This window comes from Cervus elaphus, chromosome 5, assembly GCF_910594005.1.
Source record: "Cervus elaphus chromosome 5, mCerEla1.1, whole genome shotgun sequence".
Classification (NCBI taxonomy): domain Eukaryota; kingdom Metazoa; phylum Chordata; class Mammalia; order Artiodactyla; family Cervidae; genus Cervus; species Cervus elaphus.
In genome coordinates, this window is record NC_057819.1 from 52,280,463 (window position 1) to 52,292,396 (window position 11,934).

Here is an 11,934-nt window from a genome sequence, read left to right on the forward strand (position 1 = left end):
GGTGGATATATATATATGTATATATAGTCCACATATATACAATGGTGGACTATTACTCAGTCATAAAAAGGAATGAAATAGTGTCATTTGTAGCAACATGGATTGACCTAGAAATGATCACACTAAGTCTGAAAGAGAAAGATGATATCACTTCTCTGTGCAATTTAAAGTATGACACAAACAGACTTTTTGACAAACCAGAAACCGACTCCCAGATAGAGAGAAGAGGCTGTGGTTGCCAAGGGGGAGGGGGAAGGATAGACTGGGAGTTTAAGATCAGCAGATGCAAACGATTACATGTATAGTGGGTAAACAACAAGGTCCTACTGCATAGCACAGGGAACTATATTCAATATCCTGTAAAAAATACAATGGAAAAGAAAAAAAGAAATAGGTTCAGCTGCGTACCAATGTCTGCCACAGTCCATCTCATAAAGAAGATGCTCCTGGGACAACCAAATGGTGATATTTAAGAAATAAAAACACTGGGAATTCCCTGGTAGTCCAGTGGTTAGGACTTTGGGCTTTCATTGCTGAAGGCTGGGTTTAATCCCTAGACAGGGAACCAAGATCCTCCAAGCCACATGGCATGGCCAAAAAAATTTATATATATATATATAAATGAAATAAATAAATAAGTTATGAAAGTGTTCATCATTATCACTTTACCCTGTAATCACTGGCTTATTTGTATCACTAGACTGTGGGCTTCTCAAGCCAGGGCTAACCAACCCTCAGTGAATGCCTGTGTTGATATGTGAGTAAAAGAATAAATGGGAGGCCCCAGGACTCCTTTTGTCCACTCTGTGGTTGCCAATTTCCTTCTTTTTTTCCTTCTATTTTTCTGTTTTTTTTTTAAATTATTTTTTGTTGAGATATAGTTGATTACAATATTGTATGTTTCAGGCATACAACACAGTGAGTCACAATTTTAAAAGTTTCATTTATAGTTACTATAAAATATTGGCTATATTTCCTGTGTTGTACAATGTATCCTTGTAGCTTGTTTATTTTTTACATGGTAGTTAATACCTTTTAATCCCTTATCCCTATGTTGTCCTTCCCCTCCCTGTCCTCACTGAAAACCATTAGTTTGCTCTCTATGTCTGTGGGTCTGCTATATTCACTAGTTTTATTTTTTAGATTCCATATATAAGTGATATATGGTATTTATCTTTCTCTGACTTACTTAGTATGGTAATCTCTAGGCTCATCCATATTGCCGTGAATGGCATTAATTCATCCTTTTTATGGCTGAGTACTATTCCATTATATATCTATACCAAATATCCTTTATCCATTCATCTGCTGATGGACACTTAGGTTGCTTCCATGTCTTGGCTATTGTAAATAGTGCTGCCAGTCTCTTGCCGTCTTTTATTTTACCCATAAAAATGTTTTTGACAGATTAAAAAAAAAAGCTGTGTTTTCCTCACTATTCTTAAGAGTTTGAAAACTGCTGCCAGAAGAACTATAAGTAGATTGTCAATCTTGGTAATATTGGGTATTAAATTAATTAAAAAAAAAACACAAAACTAAGTTAACCAAAGAAGACTATCATCAACACATGTTAACACTTTTTGACTGAACCGCTAACGACCTAGTGAATACAGGGGAAATGCCTGTTTGTGGAAATGATTTACAAAAATAGCCAAACCAACATTTGAGAGTGTGGATTAGTCTAAGATAAAAGATTAATGCAATCACACCATAAATAATTCACCAAGGAAGTTATTTAGTGAATGTTTACTGTGTGCATAACAGGTACCTTGCCAGACACAGAAATGCTAAGACCACATTTACCTCCTGCAGGTTTCTGTAAGCAAGGTGCCCTGATGATCAAGAAAGAACCTCAGGAAACCTGAAATTGTGCACATAAAAATAACACTTCTGGGGCTTCCCTGGCTGTCCAATGGTTAAGACTCCAAGCTCCCAATGCAAGGAGCATGGGTTAGATCCATGGTTGGGGAGCTAAGATCTTCCATGCCACAGGGTGCAACCAAAATTAAAATTAAAAATTAACAAGACAAAACATTTCCAAGGCAGATGGTTTTAAAAGACACTATTCTAAATAAATTTAAAGCAACAACATTAAATAGTTCCTGGGAATTCCCTGGCTGCCCAATGGTTAAGCCTTGGAGCTTTCACTGTGGTGGGCTCAGATTTGATCCCTGGTAAGGGAACTAGGATCCCAGAAGGGAAGGTATGGCCAAAAAAACCCCCACAACAAACCAGCCAGCCAAAACAACAAAAACCATTAAATGGTTTCCATTTTACACCTGTGGTATTGAAGAACAAAGTAATTTTCCTTATGAAAAATTCTCAACAGTGCAGAACCAAAGGACGCTCCGGAGAAACTGGTTTTAGCCAGAAGAGGAAAAGGTTGGAAACGCACCAAGCCATATCCCTTCCAAGTGTCTTTATTTCATCTAATTTTAAGGAGCAAGCCGGCATGCTCTTGTAAGCATTTGCATGCAAAGTAGGCTGGAAACCGGCCTTGTTTAAACAAGAGGTCCTAGCAAGGGCGCCCTCCGTCGCCCACCCTTGGCAGCAGGAACCTGCCGGTGATAAAAGAGGCGGCCACGCGAGAGCTGAAGCTGAAAAGAAGCCTTTGAGCCGCTCAGCTGTTTAATAAATGCGGTTTTCCCGCTAAAGTTAGAGATGAAGCAAGTGGGGAATGCATTTGTCAGCGATCCACCACTCTGGGTCCATTCTGTGCTTGCAGCGAGGGAGGCGAGGTGTCCTCTCCGCGTGCGGCTTTTCAAGCTTCTGGCGGAACCCTCCCTTATCCCCAGCGGTCCCTCCATCACAGCGAGGCCTTTGGCTGCAGCGGGGCTCTCAATGGGTTGATAACCACAGGAAAGACGACGCTAAAGCTGCTTTTGATCCTGGCATAAATCAGAAGGGGGAAAAAAATCCACGCCTCCCACCATAGAACTTTAGTTATCTAAACTGGGATGTTTAAAAACTCCTCAAACCTTTGAGAGGACAGTGAAGTGACCCAAGATGAAGGCAGAGGGCTCCCAACTCAAACAACTGCTTTTGTTGGAGGCAGAGGATTTTCCTGTCTGACAGCCGGCTCCGGAAATCCAGAGAATGGAGAATGGTGAATGGGCCTGGGGGAGGGTGTGGGGGAGGCGGGTGGGCTGGCCAGGTGAGAGTCAATGTCTCCTTGTGTGACAAACCCACATTTGTCACCTGCCTCCCTCCTCCCTCTCCACTTATGCCACTAGAGCCAGACCGTTGCAACATCATGAAGAGAAGTCTAGACATCTAGACATGGAGAAACATCCTAGACAAACCTCCCTGCTTTATTACTATTAGTTTTTTCTCGTGTTAGTCTCGTGGGCTGCCATCACCATGTAACCACAGGCTTGGTGACTTAAACAACTGCGATTAGTTTTCTCAAGGGTCTGGAGGCTTGAGTTCAAGATCAAGACGTTGGCAGGGCTCTTTTCTGGTGAAGCCTTTCTTCCTGGCTTGCAGAGAGTCACCTTCTCTTGTGTCCTCACATGGCCTTTCCTCTGCCTGTCAGCTCCTCCGTTCTCTTTCTCTTCTTATGAGGAGGTGAGTCCTATTGGATTAGGGGCCCACCCTGAAGACCTCCTTTAACTTAATTGCCTACTTAAAGGCCCTAGCTCCAGATTTAGTCTCAGTGAGGGGTCAGTGCTTCAACAAATGGATTTAAGGGACATAGAATTCAGTTTATAGCACATCTCCTACCTCTTCTTTTCAGTTTTAGCAGGCCTGTCCTTTTTACTTCTGTCCCCAAAACTCATCAAAATATTCACTCCGGAAAGGGCATAGCTGGCACCGCCCTAGGAATATAGGGGGTGGGGGTGGGATGGAGAGTAGGATGGTTGGGAGGTGCCTTTTGTCAGAGTTGCCTCAAGATACCAAGAGTGTCAAATAACTAGACTGCAGAGTGTGGACTGTGACATGGAGTGCTGGAACTAAGTGGCTACTACACTGTCTTTCTCCTTTTCGTATTTAGCTTCTAGAAAAAGAGTCACACTTATTTTACTCATTATTCCACTTTATTTCCAATCCAGCTTGTCTTCCACCACAATTCTGAAATGGTTTTTATTGAGATGGCAAAAAGTGCTTCCCTGGTGGCTCAGATGGGAGAGTCTGCCTGCAATGCAGGAGAGCCAGGTTCGATCCGTGGGTCAGAAAGATCCCCTGGAGAAGGAAATGGCACCCCACTCCAGTATTCTTGTCTGGAGAATTCCATGGACAGAGGAGCCTCACGGGATATAGTCCATGGGGTCCCAAAGAATCACACAACTGAGTGACTAACACTTTCACTTTCAAAAAGTGCCTGCTAACCATCTCCTTGCATTACACTGTAAAGGAAAAAACTTGCTCCTGTTGTTCTCTAATTTCACATTTCTGACACAAGATGTGGGTTTATTCCCACACTGGCCAATTCAGCAATACTAGCTGGGTGTCCTGCAGTTCAGTTTTGTTCTGACACTCCCTACCTAGAGCTAGCATCAGAGTCCTCGGTCCCTCAAGGCTCACCCCACCCCTAGATGCCAAGTTCAGTTATGCTTTTGACCTACCAGTTGTAAGTCAGAGATTCCCATGACCTCCTGCTTCAGTTTAATTAACTTGCTAGCGCAGCTGACAGAACTCAGGAAAACAGTTGCCTTACTAGGTTACCGATTTATTATAAGAAGGTATGTCAGAAGCAGCCAGATGGAAAATGTGCATCAGTTCATTTCAGTTCAGTCATTCAGTCGTGTCTGACTCTTTGCGACCCCGTGAATCACAGCACGCCAGGCCTCCCTGTCCATCACCAATTCCCGGAGTTTCCTCAAACTCATGTCCATCAAGTCGGTGATGCCACCCAGGCATCTCATCCTCTGTCGTCCCCTTCTCCTCCTGCCCCCAATCCCTCCCAGCATCAGGGTCTTTTCCGATGAGTCAACTCTTCGCATGAGGTGGCCAAAGTATTGGAGTTTCAGCTTCAGCATCAGTCCTTCCAAGGAACACCCAGTACTGATCTCCTTCAGGATGGACTGGTTGGATCTCCTTGCAGTCCAAGGGACTCTCAAGAGTCTTCTCCAACACCACAGATCAAAAGCATCAATTCTTCAGTGCCCAGTTTTCTTCACAGTCCAACTCTCACATCCATACATGACCACTGGAAAAACCATAGCCTTGACCAGACAGACCTTTGTTGGCAAAGTAATGTCTCTGCTTTTTAATATGCTATCTAGGTTGGTCATAACTTTCCTTCAAAGGAGTAAGCATCTTTTAATTTCATGGCTGCAATCACCATCTGCAGTGATTTTGGAGCCCAAAAAAATAAATTCTGACACTGCTTCCACTGTTTCCCCATCTATTTCCCATGAAGTGATGGGACCAGATGCCATGATCTTAGTCTTCTGAATGTTGAGCTTTAAGCCAACTCTTTCACTCTCCTCTTTCACTTTTATCAAGAGGCTCTTTAGTTCTTCACTTTCTGCCATAAGGGTGGTATCATCTGGATATCTGAGGTTATTGATATTTCTCCCGGCAATCTTGATTGCAGCTTGTGCTTCTTCCAGCCCAGCGTTTCTCATGATGTACTCTGCCTATAAGTTAAATAAGCAGGGTGACAATATACAGCCTTGACGTACTCCTTTTCCTATTTGGAACTAGTCTGTTGTTCCATGTCCAGTTCTAACTGTTGTTTCCTGACCTGCAGACAGGTTTCTCAAGAGGCAGGTCAGATGGTCTGGTATTCCCATCTCTTTCAGAATTTTCCACAGTTTATTGTGATCCACACAGTCAAATGCTTTGGCATAGTCAATAAAGAAGAAATAGATGTTTTTCTGGAACTCTCTTGTTTTTTCGATGATCCAGCAGATGTTGGCAATTTGATCTCTGGTTCCTCTGCCTTTTCTAAAACCAGCTTGAACACATGGAAGTTCACAGTTCATGTATTGCTGAAGCCTGGCTTGGAGAATTTTGAGCATTACTTTACTAGCATGTGAGATGAGTGCAATTCTGCAGTAGTTTGAGCATTCTTTGGCATTGCCTTTCTTTGGGATTGGGATGAAAACTGACCTTTTCCAGTCCTGTGGCCACTGCTGAGTTTTCCAAATTTGCTGGCATATTGAGTGCAGCACTTTCACAGCATCATCTTTCAGGATTTGAAATAGCTCAACTGGAATTCCATCACCTCCACTAGCTTTGTTCGTAGTGATGCTTTCTAAGGCCCACCTGACTTCACATTCCAGGACGTCTGGCTCTAGGGGAGTGATCACATCATCGTGATTATCTGGGTTGTGAAGATCTTTTTTGTACAGTTCTTCTATGTATTCTTGCCACCTCTTCTTAAAATCTTCTGCTTCTGTTAGGTCCATACCATTTCTTTCCTTTATCGAACCCATCTTTGCCTGAAATGTTCCCTTGGTATCTCTAATTTTCTTGAAGAGATCTCTAGTCTTTCCCATTCTGTTGTTTTCCTCTATTTCTTTGCATTGATTGCTGAGGAAGGCTTTCTAATCTCTCCTTGCTATTCTTTGGAACTCTGCATTCAAATGGGAATATCTTTCCTTTTCTCCTTTGCTTTTCACTTCTCTTCTTTTCACAGCTATTTGTAAGGCCTCCTCAGACAACCATTTTGCTTTTTTGCATTTCTTTGCCATGGGGATGGTCTTGATCCCTGTCTCTTGTACAATGTCATGAACCTCTGTCCGTAGTTCATCAGGCTCTCTGTCTATCAGATCTAGTCCCTTAAATCTATTTCTTACTTCCACTGTATAATCAGAAGGGATTTGATTTAGGTCATACCTGAATGGTCTAGTGGTTTTCCCTATTTTCTTCAATTTAAGTCTGAATTTGGCAATAAGGAATTCATGATCTGAGCCACAGTCAGCTCCCGGTCTTGTTTTTTTTTTATGTCTGATCTTATTTATTTGTTACTCTTAGAACATCTCATTTTTGACTGGACTCAGACTTAGAAGTAGAAGCTCTCAGAGAGGACAGCCTCTGTCTCTTGGCAATCTGTTCCTGCCGTTTTTCTTTGGCCTCCTTCATTCTCTTGGCCATATTAGCATATTCTGCAGCCTCTTCTTTGTTTTTCTTAGTACGCTGTTTTTTCAGAGCAACACGCCAGCATTTGTGTGGCAGAACTCGTGGAGTCACGTGACGCTGAATCTTGGGTGCTTTAGTCCTAGGTTTCTTACCTTCTTTGTTTAGGGGCTTTCGCACAGCATACTGGCGGACATCATCTTCTTTAGAGAGACTGAAAAGTTTGCGGATTCTGCTAGCTCTTTTGGGACCCAGGCGACGAGGCACTGTAGTATCAGTGAGTCCAGGAATATCTTTCTCCCCTTTTTTCATGATGACCAAGTTGAGAACACTCAGATTGGCATCCACAATGCGACCCCGGACAGATTTGCGCTTTCTCTCCCCAGTCCTCCTTGGTCTGTAATAGGAATGCCCCTTACTCAGTAGCAGGCGAACTCGGCCATGGGTCAAGACACCCTGCTTCATGGGGAAACCCTGCTTATCGTTCCCGCCACTGATTCGGACCACATAACCCTTCCATTCTTCACCCAGAGCGTCAGCAGCAACTTCTGTGGCCATACGCTTCTCGTAGAAGGTACGAAGTTTTCGTTCATCGTCCACTTCAATGAGCTTCCGGCAGCCAGTGGCCGGGAAAGAGATGTTCAGCTTCATTCTGAAGTGGCTGACAGCCTCCAAGGCGCCACGAAAAAGAGCCTGGTCTTGTTTTTGCTGACTGTATAGAGCTTCTCCATCTTTGGCTGCAAAGAATATAATCAATCTGATTTCAGTGTTGACCATCTGGTGATGTCCATGTGTAGAGTCTTCTCTTGTGTTGTTGGAAGAAGGTGTTTGCTATGACCAGTGATTTCTCTTGTCAAAACTCTATTAGCCTTTGCCCTGCTTCATTCTGTACTCCAAGGCCAAATTTGCCTGTTACTCCAGGTCTTTCTTGACTTCCTACTTTTGCATTCCAGTACCCTATAATAAAACAGACATCTTTTTTGGGTGTTAGTTCTAAAAGGTCTTGTAGGTCTTCATAGAACCGTTCAACTTCAGCTTCTTCAGCGTTACTGGTTGTGGCATAGGCTTGGATTACCGTGATATTGAATGGTTTGCCTTGGAAACGAACAGAGATCATTCTGTCGTTTTTAAGATTGCATCTAAGTACTGCATTTCGGACTCTTTTGTTGACCATGATGGCTATTCCATTTCTTCTAAGGGATCCCTGCCCACAGTAGCAGATATAATGGTCATCTGAGCCCTCCAGGCTCCTCTGTCCATGGGATTCTCCAGGCAAGAATCCTGGAGTGGGTTGCCACGCCCTCCTCCAGGGGCTTTTCCCGACCCAGGGATGGAACCTGTGTCTCTTGTGTATCCTGCAGGTAGGTTCTTTACCACTACCACCACCTGGGAAGCCTGACCAAATGTGTATTTGTTATTATAAGTCATGATGTTATATACACCTATGTACACTTCATTCATTAATTTAAGCATGCATTCAACTGAACACTGCATTTGGTCCGAACCCAAGTTTGTCCTGAGTTTGCATATGTGGGGCCTTGTGGACAAATGGAGTTTTGGTTCTTGATCATCTCCTTATTAGACTAGGTTGTGAGATTGTACATATTATTCCTCTCCTCTTATATTTGAGTTAGAAAAGTGCTTTTCAGATTTTAAACACTGTGGTATGCATGATGTCATTTTAACTTGAGTAATGGAAAAGTGAAAAAGTTGCTTTATTAGAATAATTCCATGCCTGTTGCAGTTCTGTATTTTGGGGGAGGAGCAGAATTCCTCTTAGAGGTTGATGGCTTTTTTTCTTGAGGAAAATACCTTGACAGACCTTATGGAAATAAAAGGTGGGACACCCCTGGTGACAAAGATTGTGAAAGAACTGCATCATTGCATGTACACTCCCTGTATGTGAATTTAAGAGCATTATCATGGAGGCTTGCAATATAGGGAGGTTGGGGGACCAGACCTAAAGAGGATGCAAAGTAGAGAAGAGTCTCTATAGAGAGAGGTGACATGAACAAAAGTGCCAGTGTTAGCACCCAACGGGAAAACTGGTCCTTGAGAAATTCCGATTGAGGACTCGAAGGTATTGACCAAGAATTAGTTAATCTAAAATCGGAAAATTTTTCTTGAGCCAAATTCAAGGATTGCAATCTGGGAACACCATCCCAGAAAGCCCTGAGAACTGTTCCACATCAAAATCAAGACAGTTTATGTGTTTTTTTTTTTTTTTTTAAGACAGAGGGCTGTATACTGATATATTATTGACAGTTTACATAATGCAGATTTAAGCACCACCATGGCACGTTGTGTGACCTTTACAAGATCAAGAAGGTTGTTTGTTTGCTTGCAACACTGTTCATCTTAGAGGACTTAGATCTTAGTTCCCAGATCAGGGATCAAATTCAGGCCTCAGCTGTGAAAGTGCAGAGTCCTCCTACCTGGACCACTAGGGAATTATAGGAATGTTATGTTTTAAGGAGTTGTTTTGTAAACACTGGGGTTTCCCTGGTGGCTCAGTGGTAAAGAATCCACCTGCCAATGCAGGAAACACTGGTTTGGTCCCTGGGTCAGGAAATCCCCTGGAGAAGGAAGTGGCAAACCACTCCAGTATTCTTGCCTGGGAAATCCTGTGGACAGAGGAGCCTGGTGAACTACAGTCCATGGAGTCACAAAAGAGTTGGACACAACTTAGCAACTAGACGACAACACCAACAACTTGATGCTAGGAGAATGTTGCTCTTTATGGTTGAGCAGGTATTCTTGCTGATGGGGGAGGTGTGGTTGATGCATAATGCAGGTACACAATGCAGAGTGGGTGATGAAGGGAGGCCAAAGGTCAGGGAAGAATTTTTGTGTTTAAATTTTTCTTGTCTTTACATAAATAAGAATTTTATTTCACAAAGACTTCATAGGTGATGTTCAGTTTTAAGTTCTTTCTAGCCTTATGCTGTGCTGTGGTCTCTTCTTTTATCCGTGAATAGTTGTTAAGTGTCTATTATATGTAACAGCTTCATGCTGGTGGGGCTTGAGGAATGAAAGAGTAACCGTGGCCAGGTGTGGAGGGTCATGGTGAGGGAGAAGGCAGAGGAGAGAGAAGAGGAGAGAATAAGCAGATTCCCGCTCTCCAAGGTTTAAGAAAGAGAGGAGAAACCCAGATCCTTCAGAAATCCTAGGATCATTCTTAATATCCACATAGATAATCAACACTGTGACCTCTAGTCCCTTTATCTCCTCATTTCCATTGATCTTGTCCTCCAACCTGTCTCGGTCACTCACTCTCAGGGTCTTATCAGTTGCTGCATCTCTTCCAAAATTTTGATTTCAAGCATCCTAATCCCTGATCATCCTTACATACCCTTTCTGCTCCTCCCTATAGCACCTCTGCTCTAAAAATGATCAGCCACACTTGGGTGTTTAACCCACTGACTTTCCCATCTTTGCATTTCTGTCCACCCTTTCATCACCTTACTTATCTCTTAACCCAGCTGAGAGTCTTTGCGTCATCCTGAAAATCACCATCAGTTGCTGCTTCTATCACCTTTTCCTGGCAAGGTTCCAGCCCTACTTAAATCCAATTCTCTACCTACTCCTAAAAAGCGGAAGGCTACTGAGAACAATCACATGCTCTTCAGATTGGTCTCATTTTTAAAAAGTTTTATTGTTTATTATTTTGGCCATGCTGTGCCAGTTGCAATGCTTAGTTTCCCAACCAGGGATTGAACCCATGCCCTTGGTAGTTAAAGTGTGGAGTCTGAACCACTGGACTGCCAGGGAATTCCCTGGTCTCACTTTAAATTGATGAACTCAAACTTCAAATGGGCAGCTATCAGTCTGGGTCCAACCAGGCAAAAAGAAACTAAGTATTTAAAACAGTGGGAATCTGATACAGGGAATTGGTTCTGTAAGTGATAGTTGATCTAAGAAATCAAGGTTGCCAGAGGGCTTAGCAGCAGCATGGTGCTCTACCAGCCTGAGTTTGAGACAAAGATGGAGACTACGGCCAGGGCCCAGGACCAAAGTCGCTGGGTGAGAGGTGAAACCACCGTGAGCATGGCCAGAGGGCCAAGATGAGCTGACACCACCCGAGTGGGTCATGCAGTCCTCTGCAGAGCAGGGCGGAGCAGAGACAGGGCAAGGAAGAGACTAAGGGAAAACAGGCTGGTGAAGTTCTCCCCTCTGTCACTCAGAGAAACAGAAACACCCACATACATACATAAGTATACACACATATCTAGTTCTTAGTTCGCGTCCGACTCTTAGCGACCCCATGGACTGTAGCCCACCAGGCTCCTCAGTCCATGGAATTTCCCAGGTAAGGGTACTGGAGTGGGTTGCCATTTCCTTCTCCAGGGGATCTTCCCAACCCAGGGGTCGAACCTGGGTCTCCCGCATTCCAGGCAGACGCTTTACCATCTGAGCCACCAGGGAAGCCCATTCTTAGTTCAGACTACTATTAATATAACAGAATATCTTATAAGTACATCAGAAACGAAAGAAATTTGTTTCTCATAGTTCTTCATCTGGGAAATCTAAGATCAACGGGCTGGTAGATTTGGTGTTCGGTGAGGGCTCACTTCTTGGTTCATAGAAGGCCCTTTTTTATTTATTTTTTATTTTTTTGCTTTTATTTATTTATTTATTTTTGCTGATTTTTTTTCCATTTATTTTTATTAGTTGGAGGCTAATTACTTTACAATATTGTAGTGGTTTTTGCCATACATTGACATGAATCAGCCATGGATTTACATGTGTTCCCCATCCTGAATCCCCCTCCCACCTCCCTCCCGGTCTTCCCAGTGCACCAGCCCCGAGCACTTTTCTCATGCATCCAACCTGGACTGGCGATCTGTTTCACATTTGATAATATACATGTTTTCATGCTGTTCTCTCAGATCATCCCACCCTCACCTT

The 11,934-nt window shown here is 43.2% G+C and overlaps 1 protein-coding gene and 1 non-coding gene across 2 annotated transcripts; both read right to left on the bottom strand.

Annotated features, from left to right (window-relative positions):
- Positions 1-6,883: 6,883 nt before the first annotated feature.
- LOC122693322 (40S ribosomal protein S6-like) lies at positions 6,884-7,696 on the bottom strand. The gene has a single exon (XM_043900840.1). The coding sequence runs from the start codon at positions 7,675-7,677 to the stop codon at positions 6,931-6,933; it is 747 nt and encodes a 248-aa protein (XP_043756775.1). The 5' UTR covers positions 7,678-7,696; the 3' UTR covers positions 6,884-6,930.
- A 3,683-nt stretch (positions 7,697-11,379) lies between these two features.
- TRNAS-GGA lies at positions 11,380-11,451 on the bottom strand. Its single transcript has one exon. It is a non-coding gene; the product is annotated as a tRNA-Ser (tRNA).
- Positions 11,452-11,934: the final 483 nt, after the last annotated feature.

What these genes read in the sequence shown, in the direction of transcription:
- LOC122693322 (XM_043900840.1), bottom strand. Translation starts at nt 7,677, where the DNA reads ATGAAGCTGAACATCTCTTTCCCGGCCACTGGCTGCCGGAAGCTCATT.